The sequence below is a fragment of the Strix uralensis genome, chromosome 22, assembly GCF_047716275.1.
Source record: "Strix uralensis isolate ZFMK-TIS-50842 chromosome 22, bStrUra1, whole genome shotgun sequence".
NCBI classification, from domain to species: domain Eukaryota; kingdom Metazoa; phylum Chordata; class Aves; order Strigiformes; family Strigidae; genus Strix; species Strix uralensis.
Window position 1 is genome coordinate 6,285,732 of NC_133993.1, and position 19,866 is coordinate 6,305,597.

The following is a 19,866-nucleotide window of genomic DNA, read 5'->3' on the forward strand; positions in this document are numbered from 1 at the left end:
AATAATTTAAAAATTAAAAAGTAAAAAAAAAAGATAAATAATGAAATAAATTAAAAGAGATACATAAGTTTGAAATAAAGTAAAATGAAATAATAAAAGAATAAGATAAAAGTTGAAATAAAAATGAAATGAATAGAATGAAATAAAGATAAAATAAAAAATAAATCAAAGTTTAAAAATACAATTTAAAAATAAATAAAAAATATAAAAATGTAAATAATTTAAGAAAATGAAAGCAAGTTTAAAAAATAATAAAATAAGGTAAAATAGCCCACGATAAACCAAAGTAAGGTAAACCCGAGCCAGCTGAAATCCAAGGCGGCGGGTTGGGGCCCCCCCGGCGGCAGGTGCCGGGGCCGCCTCCCGGCAGAGCCCTGCCCGCGGGGCGGGGGGGCGGGGGGGGGAGGCGTTTACAGCGCAATAACGCCCCGGAGAAGTTGCAAACGCCGCGGAGCAGCAGCGGAGACGCGGGGTTGGGGCGGGGGGGGAGGAAGAGAAACCGCCCCCACCCGACCCCGACCCAGCCGCTCCGTCCCTGCCGGCCCCGCCATGGGCAACGCGGCCGGGGGCATGGAGGGGGGGGCCGCGGGGCGGGAGAGCCGCGACTCGCGGCTGCCGGTGCCCCCCCCGAGCGCCGCCGCCCCGCCGCCCCCCCGGCAGCCCATGCCCGCCGCCGCCGAGCTGGAGGAGCGCTTCGGCCGCGTCCTGGTGAGTGGGGGCTGCGGGGGGGGCGCCGCTGCGGGGGGGGCACTGCGGGGGGCCCCGCGCCCCTGCGCGGGCTGGGCGGCAGCACCCCGAGCATCCCTCTCGGCACCCTCGGATCCCGTTTTTCCTGTATTTTATTGTTCTGATCCCTTCTGAGTCTATTTTATAGTGGTTATTTCATTCGGGGACTGTTTCGTTATTATTTTTTATTATTACTAATAGTGTTTCCTCCCCCAGCCCGTCCCTCACGGGGGTGCTCGCCCCTGCGCGGGGGCTGCCCCACGGCGGGTGCTGCCTCCCGGTGGGGGGGCCCCGGCCCCGAAGCGTTGGGGTGACCCCGGCTCTGGGGCTCCGCGGACGCTCCGCCATGGCGCTGCAGGCAGCCGGCGCTGCAGATGTCAAAGCGCTCGGCTCTCCCCCTCCTCCTCCTCCTCCTCCTCCTCCTCCTCCTCCTCCTCCAGGCGGTTCTCCCCAGGGGAAGCCCACCGGGGGGGCCGTGGGGTGACAGGGCGATGCCGCGTTCCCGTGGGGTGGCAGCTCCCCTCTGTCCTTGAGCAGCGCCGCTTGGCCGTGACCTTCGCGCGGTCCCACCTCGGGAGCTGGGCCGCTCTCCATCCCCTATCCGCGCCCCCCCCCCCCCCCCCAAAAAAAAATGAGAGTCAGGCTGGGAGGGGGGAAGAAAATTGTCTGCTTTAACCCCCGTTGGGAGGTGGAGCCCGTTTGCTGCCCCGTGCCGGGAGCACCCACGGATCCGCCTGGTGGGACCCCAGCCCCGAGCACCAATTATTTTTTATCTCGTGGTGTTTGTAGGGGGATTATTTGGGGGTGGGGGGCGCCGCCGGAGCCGCTGCCGCTTCTCTGTCACCGGCAGCATCAGCCCCGGGTGGGTGCGGCGGTGGGGGGATGTTGGCGAAGGTGGGGATCCACGTGGGACCCCCGACATGCCCACGGGTGGGGCTGCGCTGCGGGGCACCCATCGCCGTGGGCGCGGAGGGCGGCGGGTGGCTGAGCTGGGTGGTGGCGCCCGTGATGGCTCCTGGGTGCCACGGCGGCGGTGGCAGGAGGGGACGGGTGGCCGGGGACCTCGGGGTGCTTCCGCTGCCACTGCTGCGAGGCCTCAGGAAACGGCGCTTTGCGCCTGGCTGGGTGGCGGCAGGTTAGAAATCTGAAGCTGAAAAACAATCAGAAAAGGGAAAAATGATGCTGCAGACCCTCGCCGCCGGCCGGAGCCCCCCCGTCCCGAGGGAAAGCCCTTTCCCGGGAGCTGGGGGGACCCAGGGGAGCTGGTTTGGGCCAGACGGGAACCGGGCGTCTTGTGAAATCGGCTGTCCCAATCTCGCTTCCTCCTTTCGCAGGTTCCCTTCCCCCTTCTCATGGCCGGGGGGGGGCAGCGGGACCCCCAGGGGGATGGGGATGGGGGGTCCTTCCGCCCTCACCCACCCCAAACACGTTCCTTGACTCAGTATTTAATTTTTCCACCTCCTGAGCTGGTGAGATCAGTGACGGAGCAGGAGGTGATGGGTTGGGGATCTCCCGGTGGGGCGTCACCTGGGCCCGGCACGTTGTCACGGCTGTGGCGATGCTGTGACAGCACGTTGGTGCAAACCAGTTGTGGGCTGGACATCCCAAACTGGGAGAGCTGGTGGGCAGAAAAGCCAACAGAGGAGCCCAGGGGGTCCAAATTGCCACCAGGAAGGGGATGGATAAACTCATTGCATGCCAAGAAATGGGGAATTTAGTTTTATTCCCCAAAAGTTGGCTTCTTCCCAGCTAGGGCACTGTGGCAGATGCCGCTTTGGCAGAGCGACGGGAGGGTTGTCCCAGTGCCAAGTGGTTTGGGATGTGCCGAGGTGGCTTTTTGGGATGGGGAAGCATCTTTGCTGCCGGGATGGGGATGCTTGGCTGCTCCCGCTTGGAGCAGTCGGGATGTTTTTAGCAATCAGGAATATCGAAATGAAATTGTGAGTTGAGGGTGTGGTGGAGGTGAAGCTGAAACTGTCTGGGAGGGTTGGGCTGGAGCCTCGGGGCTGGTGGCTGGTGGGGACAGGGGCTGCTCTGGCCGGGGGGTTTTGCTGGCGGGGGCTTTGCTGCCGCTTCTCCCGGGACCTGGAGGAGAGAGCGGCCAACGTCACCGCTGCAGATGTTTGCAGATGTTTGCGGATGTGTTGTTGGCCCCAGCGGTGGGACCGGTCACCAGAAAGCTGTGGCTGCGGCGTCAGCCTCAGCTCAACTGGGAAAGAAAATTGATGCTCAGCTTTCTGCTGGATCCGTCCCCAGCCCGGCCCCGGGATGGTGGCCAGGTCCAGCTGGGTGCCACGGGGGCTGCGGTGGGGTGTCCCCACGGGGGACGTGTGCCCTGGGCAGGAAGGGGAATGGCCCGTGAGCTGAGAGCTGCTGTGCGTGGCTGGACCTGGCCCTGGCTGAATGAGGGTGCCCTGGCACAGGGACCCCCCCGTACGCCTGGACCCAGCCCCGGCTGACTTAGGGGGGCATCCCGGTGCAGGGATCCCCCCGTGTGCGGGTGCAGGGTGGGCAGGAGGGCACCCAGCAGGCATGTGGGTGCTGTGGCTGGGTCAGGCTCGTCTCCCCAGCCTGTGCCGAGAGCAGCTTCTGCTTGTTCTTAAAATAGAGCCGGGAGCAGCAGGCGGGAGCGGCCGCTCATCCCTCGGCTGCTCCTTGACACCCTCGCAGCAGGATTCGGCCATCGGCAGGGACCTGTCTGCTCCTCCACCGGCTTGTCCCTGCCTGGCACGTGGTGGGTTTGGGATCTGGCTGGACCCAGGGACTCCCAGCCTGGCTTGCTGAGGGTCAGGAGAGCCCTGGGTGGGCCTGATCCTGCTGGGTGCCTGGAGCCTCAGGAAGAGGCAGGAGGACGGGTCTGGTGGCAGTCAGGGTCACTGGAGGGGACACCACGGGAGGGCTGGGCATGTCCCAAACCCCCTTGGGTGGGAGCATTGCGCTCCATGGCCATGAGGGATGGAGCATCCCGGGAGTGCCGTGGTCCATCGGCCACCAGACCGGGCACGTGGTGACATTAGTCCTTCCCGTGGCCAACTGGTTGGTGGAAACCCCTAAACCACCATCTCAGGGCTGCTCTGGCCCCTTCCCTGCAGCGGGCAGGGTTGGTACCCGATGTCTGGACTGGGATGCTCTCCCATGCCACGTGCCATCGAGGCTTTCCATCCCTGCGCATCCCCCACGTGCCCCAGAAACATCGCTCCCTGGGTTCAGCCTGGTTTTCACTCAAGCCTGTCGGTGTTTTGCAGAGCAAACACTTCCGTAAAGGATGCTTTGAATTTTTTGCGCTGGGGTTTGGTGCAGAGCCTGGCTCCGCTCGGCTCTGTGTGCTCGCGTGCGAAACAAAAAGAAGGTATCTGACACCCAAAATAGCTCCGTCCCCCTCCCGGCAGCAGCTCCGACACTGCGGGTGCTGCAGTCTGAAAAGGTCTTTTCGTACCGGAAAATGATGGAGGTGCTGCTTTGCCTCCCCCCAGTCTTAGTCTTAGGTGTCGGGTAAAGCCCAGCTCAATCCTGCAGTCGGTGTCAGCTGAGCTGGGGGGTCTCAGCCGGCCACATCCTGGCGCTGGGCATGGGTGGGATGGCACCGTGGGCTCCGTGGCACCTCGTGTCCCAGGAGGGTTGGTGGGGGACATTTGGTGACATCCATTCAGTAACGTGGTGGGCTGTGACACTGCTGGCAGGTGGGGGGGGAGGATGGGGAAGCCCCATGCTGGGTGGGATGAGGGTGCTGAGTGCCAGAGGATGGGAGGTGGGATGTGGCTGCTGGCAGCAAGTCCTCATGGCCCCTCCATCCTTGTGCCCCAAAGAGGAAGAGGAGCAGGACTAAGTCCTTCCTCTGTCACCTCCAGGGTGCTCAGCTGCTGCCCTGCGCCACATCTCCCACCCAGACCCACAACACCCGCCCTGCCCACACCTCCCACAGCACCGGTCCCCCCTCCCCGGCAGGAAATGAGAACCGGTTTCTTCGGCTGTCGTCTGATGCCGGGGACCACAGCGGAGCCACTTCCTCCCCCCCGGCATCACGTGCCCACGCGGGGCCACGACGGGACACAGCCACCACCCAGTTTGTACCCGAACTGTGCCACATCCTGCCACCCGGCCCAGCCCTGCAGGCGAGGAGGGGACCGCAGGGCTTGGTGGCAGAGCCACCTCCAGAGAGACATCCCCAGCATCCCCCCACCCTGCCTGCATCCTCGTGGTGGGGAACCCACAGGAGCTCCTGTCCCACCGGTGACACTTGCTCCTGGTTTTTCTGGGTCCTACACATGGTCTTTGGGAGAGGTGGTCCAGGTGCCACCATCCCCTCTCTGCTGAGGGCACCCAACCGAGTGTCCCACGGAGGGTGCCACGGGTGCTGCCAGAGCCCTGGGTGGGATGTTTGGGTGCGTGGTCCCTCTTGGCATGTCCCTGTCCTTTGGGCTGACCCTCCTGGAGGGTCTCATCCATCCCAAGGATGGCAGCTTGGGGACCACGAGGACAGGGCTCCCCAGCAAAGGGGACATCCAGGTGCTGCTACCACCTTGCCCATCCCAGGACCCGCGGGGCAGCTCGGGTGCAGCCCCGCCGACTTTGCAACGAGGCTATTTCTGACCCCGCAGCCTAATTTTACCCTCCCTGCCCAGCTCTCCGTGCGAGCTGTCCCCTGGCTAAATCCAGCCGAGGGCTGGCTCCTCTCCGCCCACATCTCCTGGTTTTGGCTTCTTGCGAAAGCAGCTCGACAGGTCCTCGGTGGAGGCGGGTGGCGAGGTTTCCGCTCCTGCCCGCCACCGTGCCACCTTTCCTCTTGGATTGGCTCCTTCATGGGCAACCAAACCCCTGTGAAATGCCTTTTTCCCAGGGATGTGGGTGTCCCAGGGGTGCATGCACCCCACATTCCCATCCTCAACATCAGGGGACCCCAAAACTGGAGGTTAAGGGTGACTTGGGACTGTGCATTGCTTCCATTGTGCCTGGGCTCTCCAGCCTCAGCTCCTGCTTTTCCCTGGAAGCTAAATCACCAAGAAATGGGTCTTTTGGGAGAATAAATCACCTGTGACCTGAGCTGAGCTCCCAGCATGGCCCAGGCCACGGTGGGAACCCCACTAAAGGCTCTTCTGGTCACCCCATGGTGTCCCTCAGGGACCCGCTGTGTCCCCGAGCACCCCAGAGGCAGAAGCTGCACCCGGGGCCTCCCGGAGCCCCCAGCCGTGGCGCGGAGCAGTTTCGGCAGCTGCCTCGTGCCGTTTGGAGAGCGGAAACCACGTCACATCCTGCTGGGGCGGCCCTGGGGGGCCAGCGGGGGCTGGGGTTGTGCAATGGTAGCACGGAGGGACATGGTGACATGCCAGACCCTGCCCTGACATCATGTCTCTAAAGGAACACTGATTTCACCAGCCGGGCTTGTCACGCGCCCGTGGTGGGGGGACGTGGAGGTGACCGTCACCCTCGAGCAGGGCCCAGACTCCTGGGTTCCTCGGCTGTGTCACCAGCCTGTGTCCCCGTCCCTCACCCCAAGGGGCTCTGCTGGCACTGGGCTGGCTGAGGCCGGGAGCATTGTGCACTCATGACATGGATGGACGGGTCCAGTTTTTCCTCCTGTCCCTTGCTAACACCCCCCACCCTCTGCCTCGGGGACCCCCAGTGGTTGCTGATGGGTCCATGGCTGGTGGGATGCTAACATCCTTGGAATGGTGGTGTCCCTGTGTTTCCGCTGGTGTCCCCATCATCCCACCAGTGTCCCCGTCGTCCCACTGCTGAGCAAGGACACCTGGTGCTGGGCGAGCAGCAGGTGCTACAGCCCTGGGGGGTGTTTTTGGGGGTGACCCCCAGCCCTGATACCCATCACCACCCCACAGAACTCCATGAACCTGCCCCCGGATAAGATGAAGCTACTCAACCAGTATGACAACGAGAAGAAGTGGGAGCTCATCTGTGACCAGGTGAGGTCTGGGTGTCACGGTGTCCCCAGTGCCATCCCTGTCCCCAAGTGCCACTCACAGTGTGGGCATCAACCTGGCACGTGCCAAGCACCGACATCATCTCCGTTAGCGATACAGCGCCTCATTAACCTGATTAAACATTGATGCAGTGTGGGGGTGGGGACAGGGACACGGTGGCTGCCGTGGGGACGGTGGCATGTTCCCACGCCGCAGGTGGGTGGCACGGTTTCAGCCTCTCTCTGGGGATCGTAGGAGCGTTTCCAGGTGAAGAACCCACCATCCGCCTACATCCAGAAGCTGAAGAGCTACTTGGACACAGGTGGCGTAAGCAGGAAGGTGAGGGCTCCCCCTTGCACCCCTTGTCCCCATCCCAGGTCAGGTGTGGGGATGGTGCCAATGACTCTCCCCATCCCACAGTTCAAGAGGCGAGTGCAGGAGTCAACGCAGGTGCTCCGGGAGCTGGAGATTTCCTTGAGGACCAACTACATTGGGTAAAGATGGGGGTGTCCTCATTGTCACCCAGCTGCTGCTGCTGTCCCTGGCATCGCTGGGACAGGGACTGGCATGCCGGTGGCCTCTGGCTGTGGGGGTCACAATGGGATGTGGGGGCTCATGGCCTCATCCTGCCCCTCTGGGTGGCTCTGATGGGAGGATGGGGGTGCTGAAGCAGCTGGCTGTGCCATGGGTGCCATAGGACCCAAACCCCATTTTGGTTCTCTGGTACCCCCAGGGTGCCATGATGGACCCTGGCCCCCACCTGAGCCCTTGTGGTGTGGTGGGTGCTGAGCCATGGGTGCCCACGGTCCCACCACACAGGGTCAGGGTGTCCTGTCATTGTGGCAGCGGTGGTAGCGGAGCCCTCAGCCTGTGTCCCCTGTGCATCGGGGGTCACTGTGGCACCCACCTGCCTCAGAGAGGTGCCAACTCATGGTGCCACCTCGTGTCCCCAGTGTGTCCCACCCTCGCGGGGGACCTCTGGCCAGGGGGTGGCTCTGCTGAGGGTCTGGCAGTGGGGAGAAGGGAGGATGAGGAGGGCTGGTGGAGCCCACTAACCCCCTGCACCCCACAGCTGGGTCCAGGAGTTCCTCAACGAGGAGAACAAGGGGCTGGATGTGCTGCTGGAGTATCTTGCCTTCGCCCAGTGCTCCGTCGCGTATGTCCCCACCGTGTCCCCCTTCCCCGAGGCTGGGATCAGCCTCCCCTGGGGCTCAGAGGGGCTGGGGGGGGTCCCTGGGGGTGCTCTCCCCCCTCATCGGAGTGATGGAGCCAAGGATGCTCCATGGCTGGGGTGGAGCAGAGCATCCTCAACACCTCTGTGCCCGTGTCCCCAGCTCTGGGGACCCCAGGGGGGTGCCTGCCCGTGTTGGGGTGCCACATCTCACCCGTCCCTGTGTCCCCCCCTGGGGCCTCCAGGTATGACATGGAGAGTGCTGAGAACGGCAGCCCAGGCTCCGACAAGGGCAAGGGCCTGGAGCGGTCGCTGGAGGACCTGAACAAAAGCAACTCCTCATCCCCCACCCAGGGCTCCTCCAAAATGCGGCACCTCACTGTCAGGTAACGCATGGTTCCATGTCCCCCCTGTCCCCCCCTTCCCTGCGCCGTGTCCCCCCGCTCTCTGCCTTGCTGCACCCCCGGCCGCGCCGTGTTTAGAGAGGGGCTTGGGAGACGCAGGCCTGGTCCTAAAACTGGGTCCCCAGCGCTGGTTTGGGGAGGCCAAAGCCACGTCCCCGTGTGTGCCCGAGGGCTGAACCCCGCTGGGAGCTGGGCTGGGTCAGTCCCCCCAGCCCGGCACCGTGACCGCTCTGGGATGCTCTTGGTAAAACCTGTGAATCAGCAAAACTATGAGGTGCTTGAGATTTTGGGGGAGAAAATTGCGTGCCCCCCGGTTTAAAACCATGGTGGAGGAACGGGCCTGCGCCCCCCGCTCGCCGGTCCTGGTGGCTGGTGCCTCTCGCTTGGCGCCGCTCGCCCCTGCAGCCCCTTCTAACCCCGCTCTTCTCTTGCACGCTGCCGGGGGACGCGCTGACGGTAGGTGACGGGGCCGGGGTGCTGGTGTGACGGGGACACCCCCGTGGGACCCCGCTGACAGTCACTGGCACTGGGAACGGTGCCTGTGGGGCATCCCCAGTGTGCAAGGGGGGTCCCAGGGGACACCTCACCGTGGTCACCCCAGGAGCCGTAACGTGGCACCCTGGGGACCGCGAGGGTCCCTCGCTGTCTGCCAGCAGCTCCGGAGGAGCCGGGCTGTGTGTCCCCCCCCAGCCCCAGGGACAGGTCAGGAGTGATGTGGCACCTGCAGCGGGTCCCAGCCCTTGTCCCCCACTTGTGTCCCCAAGCCCGGGTGTCCCAGGGGCGACGCGGGAGCCCCGTCTCTCCCTCCTGTCCTGCAGGCTCTAACGCGCCTCCAGCTGCTGCCTCTCGAACCAGCACATCCACACCCTCCTCCGCCACGTCCACCCCAGCATCCCCTGCGGCGCCCCGGGCAGCGATGGGGACAGTAGCCCCAAGTCACCCGGCAGCTCCCGGTGAGCCTCCGCGAGCACCCGTGCGCACGAGGGGCACCCACCCTCCATCCCAACCCCCCATCACCCCCCACCCAGCCCAAGGGCTTGTAGATGGGCACGGACATGGGGGTCTCTCCCGCGGGGATGCAACCACCCGGGTCCCTTGGTGTCGTGTCACCCCCTCCCCGCTGCCACCCACCCATGCGCTGCCCCCTCCCTGCTTGCGCTGCGCCCCCCAGCCGCCCCCTCTGGCCCCCGCTCAGCCGCCCTCTCGCCTGCCCAGGCTGAACCCCTCGCACAGCAGGAAGGCGCTGAGGAACTCCCGCCTCGTCAGCCAGAAGGACGACGTCCACGTCTGCATCATGTGTCTCCGTGCCATCATGAACTACCAGGTGGGAGAGGGCCGTGTCCTCGGGGACCCACCTGGGGCTCCCTGACAGTCTCCAACCCCTGCGGTGCCGTCTTCAGGGTCAGGGTTTGGGGTGGGACCTGCTCTCCAGCCCCTTGCTCTGAGATGTCCTCACTCAAGCTCATGTCTGATGGGGACGTGGCGTGGGGATGTCCCACGGTCCTGGAGCATCCCTGGGGTGGGCACAGGAGGATGCACAACCCCATTAATGCTCCTTTTTCTCCCAAGTCTGGCTTCAGCCTGGTGATGAACCACCCAGCCTGCGTCAACGAGATCACCCTGAGCCTCAACAACAAGAACGCCAGGTAGGACCCGTCCCTCATCCCCTGTCCCCCTGTCCCCTCACCCGCCCCGTGGCGCCAACCCCCTTGTGCCCCACATCTCCGCAGGACCAAGGCGCTGGTGCTGGAGCTGCTGGCCGCCGTCTGCCTGGTCCGAGGTGGCCACGACATCATCCTGGCTGCCTTCGACAACTTCAAGGAGGTGAGTCTCGCAGTGGGGCTGCACAGTCCCCACACTGACACCCGTGCTCTGGCGGGGTTCATGCCTCAGTTTCCCTGTGTGAGGCAGAGCCCCGCATCATCCTCCATCCTGAAAACGCCCGTCCCGTGACTCGCTTGGGAATGCTCCAGCCGTTGGGCTTGATGTCCCCATGCCAATGCATGTCCCCAAGGCCACATCCCAGCTGGACTGGGTGCTGGGCAGCACCCGTGAGGGTTGGGATGGCATCACTGGCGGGTACCTCCCGCCTTGCCACCCCGCTGGGTGCCCACCCTGGCCGTGTCGCTGCTGACCCTCAGCCTCCTGCTCCCACCCCAGGTCTGCGGGGAGAAGAACCGCTTTGAGAAGCTGATGGAGTATTTCCGCAATGAGGACACCAACATCGACTTTATGGTGAGCGGCTGGTGGGGCTGGTGTTCTGCTGTCCCCAGGTCACTGTGTCCCCAAAGGCTTCTGAGTCACCGTGCTGTCCCCAAGCCATCATGTCCCCAAGGGCTGCTGAGCCGCTGGTCCTTCCCCACGTCCCCACGTCCTCAGGGCTGTGAAACCACCCTGCATTCCCCAGGGACATCATGTCCCCGAGGGCTACTGATCCACTGCGTGGTCCCCGGAGCCACCGTGTCCCCAGGGACTACCAGGCCACCGTGCCGTGCCATGCCGTGCTGAGCCTGTGCCCGCCCCGCAGGTGGCCTGCATGCAGTTCATCAACATCGTGGTGCACTCGGTGGAGAACATGAACTTCCGCGTCTTCCTGCAGTATGAGTTCACCCACCTGGGGCTGGACCACTACCTGGAGGTGGGTGACCTGCACTGCCCCAGTGCTGAGCCCCGCTGCCAGGGGTGAGGGGGGTGCTGGGGGGGTACCACCATCTGTGACGGTCCCACCGGCTGTCCCACGCAGACCCTCCGTCTCACCGAGAGCGACAAGCTGCAGGTGCAGATCCAAGCCTACCTGGACAACGTCTTCGACGTGGGGGCCATGCTGGAGGACTCGGAGACCAAGACAGCGGTGCTGGAGCACATGGAGGAGCTGCAGGAGCACGTCAGCCAGGTGGGACGTGGGCGTGTGGGCAGGAGCTGCTGACGCCAGCCCTGAGGGAGGGATGGGGATGGGGCTGAGTGACGTCGCCTTGTCCCCCGCAGTTGACGGAGAAGCTGCAGGATGCAGAGAACGACTCCATGGCCAAGATAGCGGAGCTGGAGAAGCAGCTGAGCCAGGCACGGCGGGAGCTGGAGGCGCTGCGGGTGAGCACCCATGGGTGCCACGATGCTGGAGGAAGGGATGGGTGCCTGGGGGACCAGGGTTTAAGGGGACACCAGTGATGTGCTGGGGCTTGTCACCACTGCAGGAGCAGCTGAGCCCGCCGCGGCCACCCAGCCCGCCGACCCCGCAGCCCCAGGAGTGCTACCGGCTGGCGCTGGAGCGGCGGCTGGCGGAGCTGGAGGAGAAGGGTTTGGTGCAGATCCTGCGTGGGCCTGACGGAGACGTCGCCATCGAAATCGTCCCCGTTGTCATAGAAACCCCAGCAGCCCCCGTGGTTACTGGAGAGGCCACCGGCACCGGCACAGGTACCAGGGGTGTGGGGGGATGGTGGCAGCCCGTGATGTCCCCTTCTCGGTGGGGACAGCCAGCACAGAGGAGGGGTGGCAGCCTGTCTCCAGGCAGAGAAATGGAGGTGGGGCTCAGGGATGTGCCCAGGGACGCAGACTCACTCGGTGGCAGAGGGAATGTGGTGGTGGCACCTTGCCCTGCTGTGCCACCATCTCACCCACGTCTTCCTTCCATTGCAGATGCTCCGGCTCCAGCCCCAGCTCCCTCACCAGCACCCGCCGCCCCCACGGCCCCCCCACCCCCACCCCCACCCCCCCCACCCCTGCCGGGGGCTGAGCCTAGCTCCCCGCTGCCCCCCGCACCCCCACTGCCCACAGGCATTGTCCCCCCTCCAGCCCCTCCACTCCCAGGTGCCCAAGTGCCCCCACCACCCCCACCACTCCCGGGGGGGCTGGAGGGCCCCATCCCCCCACCTCCACCACCCCCACCGCTCGGTGGGGAGCTTCCAGCTGGGCTGGGTGCCCCCCATGCTGCTGGTGGTTCAGGTGAGTGTAGCCTGGGGATGGTGGGGATGTCCCCCAGGCGAGGGCTGGGGGCACCCTGGGGTGGGTTTGGGACCCCCCCACCCTGTGACGTGTCCCCCCCTCTCCATCACCCTGCAGTGAAGGTGAAGAAGCCAATCCAGACCAAGTTTCGCATGCCCATCTTCAACTGGGTGGCACTGAAGCCGAGCCAGATCGATGGCACCGTCTTCACCGAGCTCAACGATGAGAAGGTGCTGCAGGTGAGGACACTGGGGGGTCCGGGGGGGTCCAGGCCCGGGGTGCTGGGCTGGGCCAGTGCCTCAGTCCATGATGCTGAGGTTGCCCCCGTGCCCACCTTGCACCCATCTGTGGTGTCACGTGGCTGCTGGTGGAGCTGGAGCAGAACCTTGGCGCCACGGAGAGGGACAACATGGGATCTGCCATGCTTGTCCTGTCACCCCATCCTTGTTCCCTTGCTCCACCCTCATCCTCACATCCTGTCCATGTCTTCTTCTTTGTCTTCATCCTCTGGTCCTCTCGCCCCCTCCTTACACCCTCCCTGTACCCTTGTCCTGTCCCTGTCCTTGTCCGCTTGCTCCATCTTCATCCCTTCAACTTGACCTCATCCCCTTGCTCCATCTTCATCCTCTCACTCCTCTCCCCCTTGTCCTGGTCCTCTGGCCCCGTCCTTGTCCCAGATGTCCTACGCCACCTCCCCGCCGTGCCCTCAGCCCTGTCTTCCTGCAGGAGCTGGACATGAGTGACTTTGAGGAGCAGTTCAAGACGAAGGCACAGGGCCCTGGCTTGGACATCAGTGCCCTCAAGGTGAAGGCCACGCAGAAGGCTCCCAGCAAGGTCACCCTCATGGAGTCCAACCGAGCCAAGAACCTGGCCATCACCCTCCGGAAGGGTGGCCGCAGCGTCCAGGACATCTGCACGGCCATTGAAACGTGAGTGTCCCCTCCTTGATGGGAGAAGGTCGGGCACAAGCCCAGCTGCACCGGGGGGTCGGGATGGTGTGGGGTGTGCTGGGGTTGGATGTGATGGCACCAGCTGTGGGGAGGGAGAGATGCAGGGACCCGCTGTGGGGATGGAGGGAAGATGGGAACCAGCCATGGGTGACAGGGGGGTTGAGGGAGCCGCTGCAGGGTCTGACTGTGCTGGGGATTTCCCACCACCTGCAGGTATGACCAGCAAGCCCTGAGCCTCGACTTTCTGGAGCTGCTGCTGCGCTTCCTGCCCACTGAGTACGAGCGGACACTCATTGGGAAGTTCGAGCGGGAGCAGCAGCCAGCGGAGGAGCTCTCGGACGAGGACCAGTTCATGATCCGCTTCAGCAAGATCCCGCGCCTGGCCGAGCGCATGAACGTCATGATCTTCCTGGGCAACTTCAACGACACGGCCCAGCTGCTCATGCCGGTGGGTGCTGGGTGGGCCACAGGGTGGCTGTGGGTGGGGGGCTGCGAGGGGGTGACATCCTGCAGTGAGGCTCACACGCTTCTTCTCCCACCCCCAGCAACTCAACGCCATCATCGCCGCCTCCATGTCCCTCAAGTCCTCCAGCAAACTGCGCAACATCCTCGAGGTGAGGACTTTGGGGTGTGGTGGCCCTGATGGGGGCACGTTGGGGCTGGGGCAGGTGCACACAGGGTGCTGCCAGGGTGCGTGCAGGGACTGTGCCACCCCCCCCGCCAACCCGGGGTACCCCATCATGCCGGGCTGTGTCCCTGAGCCTTTGTGTCTCTGCAGATTGTCCTGGCCTTCGGGAACTACATGAACAGCAGCAAGCGCGGGGCAGCCTATGGCTTCCGGCTGCAGAGCCTCGACGCGGTAGGGTCGGCCTGGGGCTGCCCGGTGTGCCGGGGCACCGGGGCACTGCCACTGCCCAGGGACCAGCCTCGGGGATGGAGGGACACAGGGACCAGCTGTAGAGATGAAGGGACACGGGAACCTGCTGTGGGGATGGAAGGATGCAGGGACCATCTATAGGGTTTGGAGAGGAATGGGGAGCAGCTCTAGGGATGCAGGGACCAGCCATGGGGATGGAGGGACACAGGAATCAGCTGTGGGAATGGAGGGATGAAGAGACCATCTATAGGGTTGGAGAGAGATGGAGAGGAGCTAAAGGGATGGAGATACACAAGAACTATCCATGGGGCTGGAAGGATGCAGAGACCAGATATGGAGAGATGGAGGGATGAAAGGCCCAGCTGGGGGGACAGAGGAAGATGGGAATCAGCCGTGGGGATGAAGGAAGATGGGAACCAGCTGTGGGGATGGAGGAAGATGGGAACCAGTCGTAGGGATGGAGGAAGATGGGAACCAGCCATGGGGATGAAGGAAGATGGGAACCAGCCGTGGGGATGGAGGAAGATGGGAACCAGTCGTAGGGATGGAGGAAGATGGGAACCAGCCGTGGGGATGGAGGAAGATGGGAACCAGTCGTAGGGATGGAGGAAGATGGGAACCAGTCGTAGGGATGGAGGAAGATGGGAACCAGCCGTGGGGATGGAGGAAGATGGGAACCAGCTGTGGGGATGGAGGAAGATGGGAACCAGTCGTAGGGATGGAGGAAGATGGGAACCAGCCATGGGGATGGAGGAAGATGGGAACCAGCTGTGGGGATGGAGGAAGATGGGAACCAGTCGTAGGGATGGAGGAAGATGGGAACCAGCCGTAGGGATGGAGGAAGATGGGAACCAGCCGTGGGGATGGAGGAAGATGGGAACCAGTCGTAGGGATGGAGGAAGATGGGAACCAGTCGTAGGGATGGAGGAAGATGGGAACCAGCCATGGGGATGGAGGAAGATGGGAACCAGCTGTGGGGATGGAGGAAGATGGGAACCAGTCGTAGGGATGGAGGAAGATGGGAACCAGCCGTAGGGATGGAGGAAGATGGGAACCAGTTGTAGGGATGGAGGAAGATGGGAACCAGTCATAGGGATGGAGGAAGATGGGAACCAGCCATGGGGATGGAGGAAGATGGGAACCAGTTGTAGGGATGGAGGAAGATGGGAACCAGTCGTAGGGATGGAGGAAGATGGGAACCAGCCGTAGGGATGGAGGAAGATGGGAACCAGTTGTAGGGATGGAGGAAGATGGGAACCAGTCGTAGGGATGGAGGAAGATGGGAACCAGCCATGGGGATGGAGGGCCACCAGAGCCTGCCCTGAGCAGGGGTGAGGTGGGGCGGTAGGATGCGGGTTGGGGCTGACGCTGCTCTCTTCCAGCTTCTGGAGATGAAGTCGACGGACCGCAAGCAAACGCTGCTGCATTACCTGGTGCGGGTGATCACGGAGAAGTACCCCGAGCTGACTGGCTTCCACACCGAGCTGCACTTCCTCGACAAGGCGGGCACAGGTAGTGCCTGTGGGCACAGGGCTGGGGGTCACTGCAGGCTGCAGCCCTGGTGTGGGGGCTCTCCGAGCCTGCCCTGACCCTCGCCCTCCCCGCAGTCTCCCTGGACAGCGTGTTGCAGGACGTGCGGAGCCTGCAGCAGGGGATGGAGCTGACCCGCAAGGAGTTCATGCGGCAGGACGACAGCGTCGTGCTCAAGGACTTCCTCAAGGTCAACTTGGAGGTGATGGAGAAGCTGCAGGCTGACAGCAAAACTGCCAAGGTGGGTGCTGGGGGTAGTGTGGGGTCATGGAGCAGGATTGGGCCCCCCCCATTCCTGCATGGGGACACCCTGGGGTGCTCTCTGCTCACACCTCTGCCTCGTGGGAGAGGCTTCTGCTTGGGATGTGGCTCCAGCAGGAAAGCCAGGAGCTGGGGGGGATACAGAGGGGGATGCCGAGGTGAGAGAGGCTGGAAGGAGGCAATGGGCGACAAGGCGTTGCTGCCTGGCCCCAGCCCCCCAGATCAGGGTGTCTCTGCCTGCAGGAGGCATACGAGTCAGCCGTGGAGTACTTCGGAGAGAACCCCAAGACCAGTCCCCCCACCACCTTCTTCCCCATGTTCATGCGCTTCATCAGAGCCTACAAGGTAGGAGGGGATGGGGGGTTCCCTGTTTCTGGGGGTTGGGAGGGGACTTGGGGTCCAGGGGGGGATCTGACCCCACTTTGGGGCAACCAGAAAAAGCCACACGTGAGGCTGGGGGGTCACAGGGCCAGGGGAACCTGGGGCTCGGTGCTGCCCTTTGGGGTGGTCAGAGATGCTGGAGCTGGGTTGGGGTGAGCCGGGGGCTGCTGAGGGGAGAAGGTGGGGCCTGTGCCCCCACAGCAGACCCCCCTGGCTCAGCACACCCTCCCTGCACCTCTCCCAAGAAAGCAGAGCAGGACATCGAGCTGTGGAAGAAACAAGAAGCTGCGGCCAAAAAGGCAGAATCCAGCCCCCCCGGCAGCGAGGACCAGCCTGAGGTGAAGGTTCCCCATGTGTCCCTCTGCCCCGAGGGCTGCTGGTGGGGGTGGGCAAAACAGGTCCTGGTGGGGGAGAGCCGGGTGGGGGGTGAAGACAGGGGCACCCCAAATTCTTCGGGGTGCGGTGGGAGGCCACATCGTTCACCCCGTGGTGTCCCCAACCGCAGTTGCCCATCCAGAAGGCCAAGAGGCAGCAGATGGACATGATCGCTGAGCTGAAGAAGAAGCAGATGGTGAAGGAGCCGCTCATCTATGAAGGAAAAGACGGGGCCATCGAGGATATTATTTCAGGTGAGAGGCCGGGCGTCCCCCGCTGCCGCAGACCCAGCGCTTGATGCCAGTGAGGAGACCCTCGGTGACGGGGGTCTGTCCCAGCCTGGAGCTGGAGGGCCACCGAGCCCCATCATGAGGACCAAACCCACCAGTAGCACCTTCCCATCCCATGCGGCAAAGGTGCCGAGCGCTCTCTGCCCTGTCTCATAGCTCTTCCTCCTTTTCTGCTTCTTCTTCCCCTTCTCTCCTCCTCCTCCTCCTCCTCGCTGTCTCTCTGGAATGCTCTGCTCAGCTCTGAAAACTGTTCCTTTCACGGCTCGGACGGGCAAGCGCTCGTCCCGGCTCTTCTGCGATGTGAGCTTCAACGAGGAGAGTCCTCTGTAGGTAACGTGGGGGCAGCCGGGCCCGGGGCACCGCGCAGGCAGGGGCTGCCAGACTCTGCCACCCTCCTGGGTTTCTTGCCCACCGGCACCTCCGGCTGCGTGGCGGATCGGCCGGACTCTGCCCCATGCTGAAAGCCAACCCTGGGGGCACCACGGCATCAAATTATGGTGCTGAGCACCCAAAGGGTCGGGGGACGGGGTCCCCCATGCTGGTTGTTCGTAGCTGTTGCTGCGCCCATCTCTGTGTGCAGCGGGTTGGGCACCTCCCGAGCATCCTCGTGCCCCGGTGGGGTGACTCCTGGGCGGTGGTGGGTGACTGGGTCCCAGTCTTGGCCAGGCGGAGCTCAGCCAAGCTCTGCGCTTCCTCCCGGTGCAGATCTGCGGAACAACCCGTACCGGCGCGCAGACAAGGGCCGCGGCAGTGCCAAGAAACGGGCTGCGGGGCAGAGCCTGCAGGCGACGCCGGACATCTCGCTGTGACCGGCGCCGTCCCTGCAGCTGCCAGGACCGGGGCAGGACCATCCTCCCGCTGCAGATGGGACCACAGGACGTCACCCCGTCGGCCTGGGACAACGCGGGGTGGAGGGACGGTGCCCGCTCCTGGCTGCTCCAGCCGCTCAGCGCGCCAGCTCCCACCCTGCATGCCCTTGGCTCCGGCGCGGGCATCCCCTGGCGCTCGCTTAGCAATGCCTCTGAGCTCCTCTCCTCCAGGCTGGCAGGGCTGGGGGACCCTCCGGGGTATGGGCAGGGAGGGGGGAGCACAGAATGGGCCCCAACTTGTCCTGGAAGGAAAAGAGAGGCTGCCCCATCCCTCCCCCAGAGCTGCTCCATCACACACCTGTCTCAGGGCCAGCCCTGCGCAGTGGTGGGCCCCTCTCTTCAGCTTGCTGGTGCCTTTGATTTCCCGCTGCAGGAGGGGAGGAGGGTTGTAAGAAGCCAGGGACTCAGCGGTCCCCGGACGTCTCCCCCCTCTCCCCCAGCCCTTCGAGACCCGTGTTCGCCTCCGCTGCAGAGCCGAGCGAGCACGGGCTGCGCCTCCTCTCCAGCGAGGAGCCTGCTGCAAAGATCCCACCCTGGGCACTTCCCGTACCCCAGGAGCTGGCAGGGGTGCTATTTTACAGGGATTTTATATGTCTTCCTTAAAATTTCTCTGTGCCACAGGAGCAGGGACTGGAACACCCAGATACAGGGTCTCACCAGGGTCCTAAGGCTGCGGTGAGCAGCACTGGGCTGTTCCTCGCTGCAGGGGAGGCTCCGTAGCTACAACCATCAGCAGCAGGGCCAAGGATTGACTGTCCTCAGGGCTCTGCGAGGTGGCACCTCGCTCTGTCCTCCTGCATCCCCGGCACCTGCCTCCGCTGCCGGGGCTGGAGCCTCTCAGAGGGAACAGCGAGCGCCAGCCCTGGGGGAGCAGGAGGCGGCTCCCCGTTAGGCAGCAGTGGCAGGATGCGACGTGCAGCCGGTGCTAAGCAGCCTCCAGCCCCCGCAGCACACCCCTCCATCCCGAAAGGCTGCAGGGTCACTGCTGAAATCACGCAGGAGAAAGAGGCCAGAGAGCTGCACAAACTCCAGATATCGCACTGGACTTAATTCCTCCCCTGCCCTGCTGCTGCTCAGTAAATCCGAACCACGCGCTGTCGCGATTAACCCGTTAATGCATTTACTTCATCAAACGGCCCCTGCTCGCCCTGCTGCGTGGCTGCCGTGTACATTCTCGCTAGCCCCAGCTTTTAGACCAGGGTAAGTCCTTGCTGTAAGCCAGAGCAGCGACTGCTTCCTGCTGTAATTAAGATGCTAAGCGCCAGCCGGCTCGGTATCACCCAAGCTCAAAGGGGAGGGAAGGGAAATGAATGTGTAAGTTATAAATGCCTTTAAGCCAGAAATGTAAAACATTAACTGCTAATTTGTATACATTATTTTTATAAACCAAAGGCCTGTTTAATCTAAAGCAGAACTGGTAATAAAACGACCCCAAGAATAAAGCACTTGTCTGTGAGAAGGGGTGAAGCTCTGCAGTGGAGGGAGGGAGGGATGCACGAGTTGTTGCTCATTGCTCCGCTAACACACGTGACCTCTGGTGTAAGGAACAGCTCCAGGAGCGGTGACCATGCCCCTCTGAGCATTTTTAAGTGGAAGATGTATTTCAGACTCGCCCCTGACTGCAGCTGGGCATAGGGCAACGTCAAGGCTCTGCTCAGCCCTGCAGCTCCTTCCAGCACTGGCCACCTCCAGGCAGGGGTGACCTAATGGGTGAAAACATGATGAATAAGAGTGTCACAAGAGAAGGGAAAAGCCAGGACTTATGGCTCTTCTAAGGGGCAGGCCCACTTCTTACTACACAAGTGTCCCTGAGGAAAAGGCCACCAGACCCTCAGCACCTGCACAGGAGCCCACAGCTCCTGCCCTCCCCAGCGTGGAGGAGCCGAGGGCTCGGGGAGAGGCTGGGTCCAGCACAAAGCTCAGGGCAAAGGCCCCACACAAGCTTTCACACTGCTCCTCAGCTGGGCTGTCCTCAGAGACTAGAGGTGGTCCAGTGCTTCCCTAAGCTGATCTGTACCTTTACAGGGAAATCTAGTGACAAAACACCCACCTTTTTTTTTTTTTTTGTGGACAACTGATCCGACTGCTGCGTTCGCAGCACAAACACAGGTATGTGAGAGCAAACCCCCCCAACTTCAATTGGGGGTTTATGTTTCGCAATACCTGACCTCACTTGCT

General features: G+C 63.0%; 1 protein-coding gene across 5 annotated transcripts; it reads left to right on the top strand.

Annotated features, from left to right (window-relative positions):
• Window positions 1–462: 462 nt before the first annotated feature.
• Window positions 463–19,147, top strand: FMNL1 (formin like 1). Of its 5 annotated transcripts, XM_074891937.1 has the most exons (27): window positions 463–708; window positions 6,561–6,644; window positions 6,897–6,980; window positions 7,062–7,135; window positions 7,714–7,797; window positions 8,058–8,198; window positions 9,432–9,540; window positions 9,786–9,862; window positions 9,947–10,040; window positions 10,377–10,451; window positions 10,744–10,854; window positions 10,960–11,109; window positions 11,202–11,303; window positions 11,408–11,627; window positions 11,850–12,155; window positions 12,273–12,394; window positions 12,882–13,084; window positions 13,319–13,553; window positions 13,651–13,719; window positions 13,884–13,964; window positions 15,365–15,494; window positions 15,590–15,753; window positions 16,017–16,118; window positions 16,400–16,492; window positions 16,660–16,783; window positions 17,058–17,149; window positions 17,525–19,147. In XM_074891937.1, the coding sequence occupies exons 1-26, from the start codon at window positions 550–552 to the stop codon at window positions 17,147–17,149; spliced, it is 3,285 nt and encodes a 1,094-aa protein (XP_074748038.1). In that variant the 5' UTR covers window positions 463–549; the 3' UTR covers window positions 17,525–19,147. The 5 variants fall into 5 exon arrangements, with proteins under 5 accessions (XP_074748038.1, XP_074748035.1, XP_074748036.1 ...); XM_074891934.1 differs by having other exon boundaries at window positions 6,897–7,135; XM_074891935.1 differs by lacking the exon at window positions 17,058–17,149.
• Window positions 19,148–19,866: the final 719 nt, after the last annotated feature.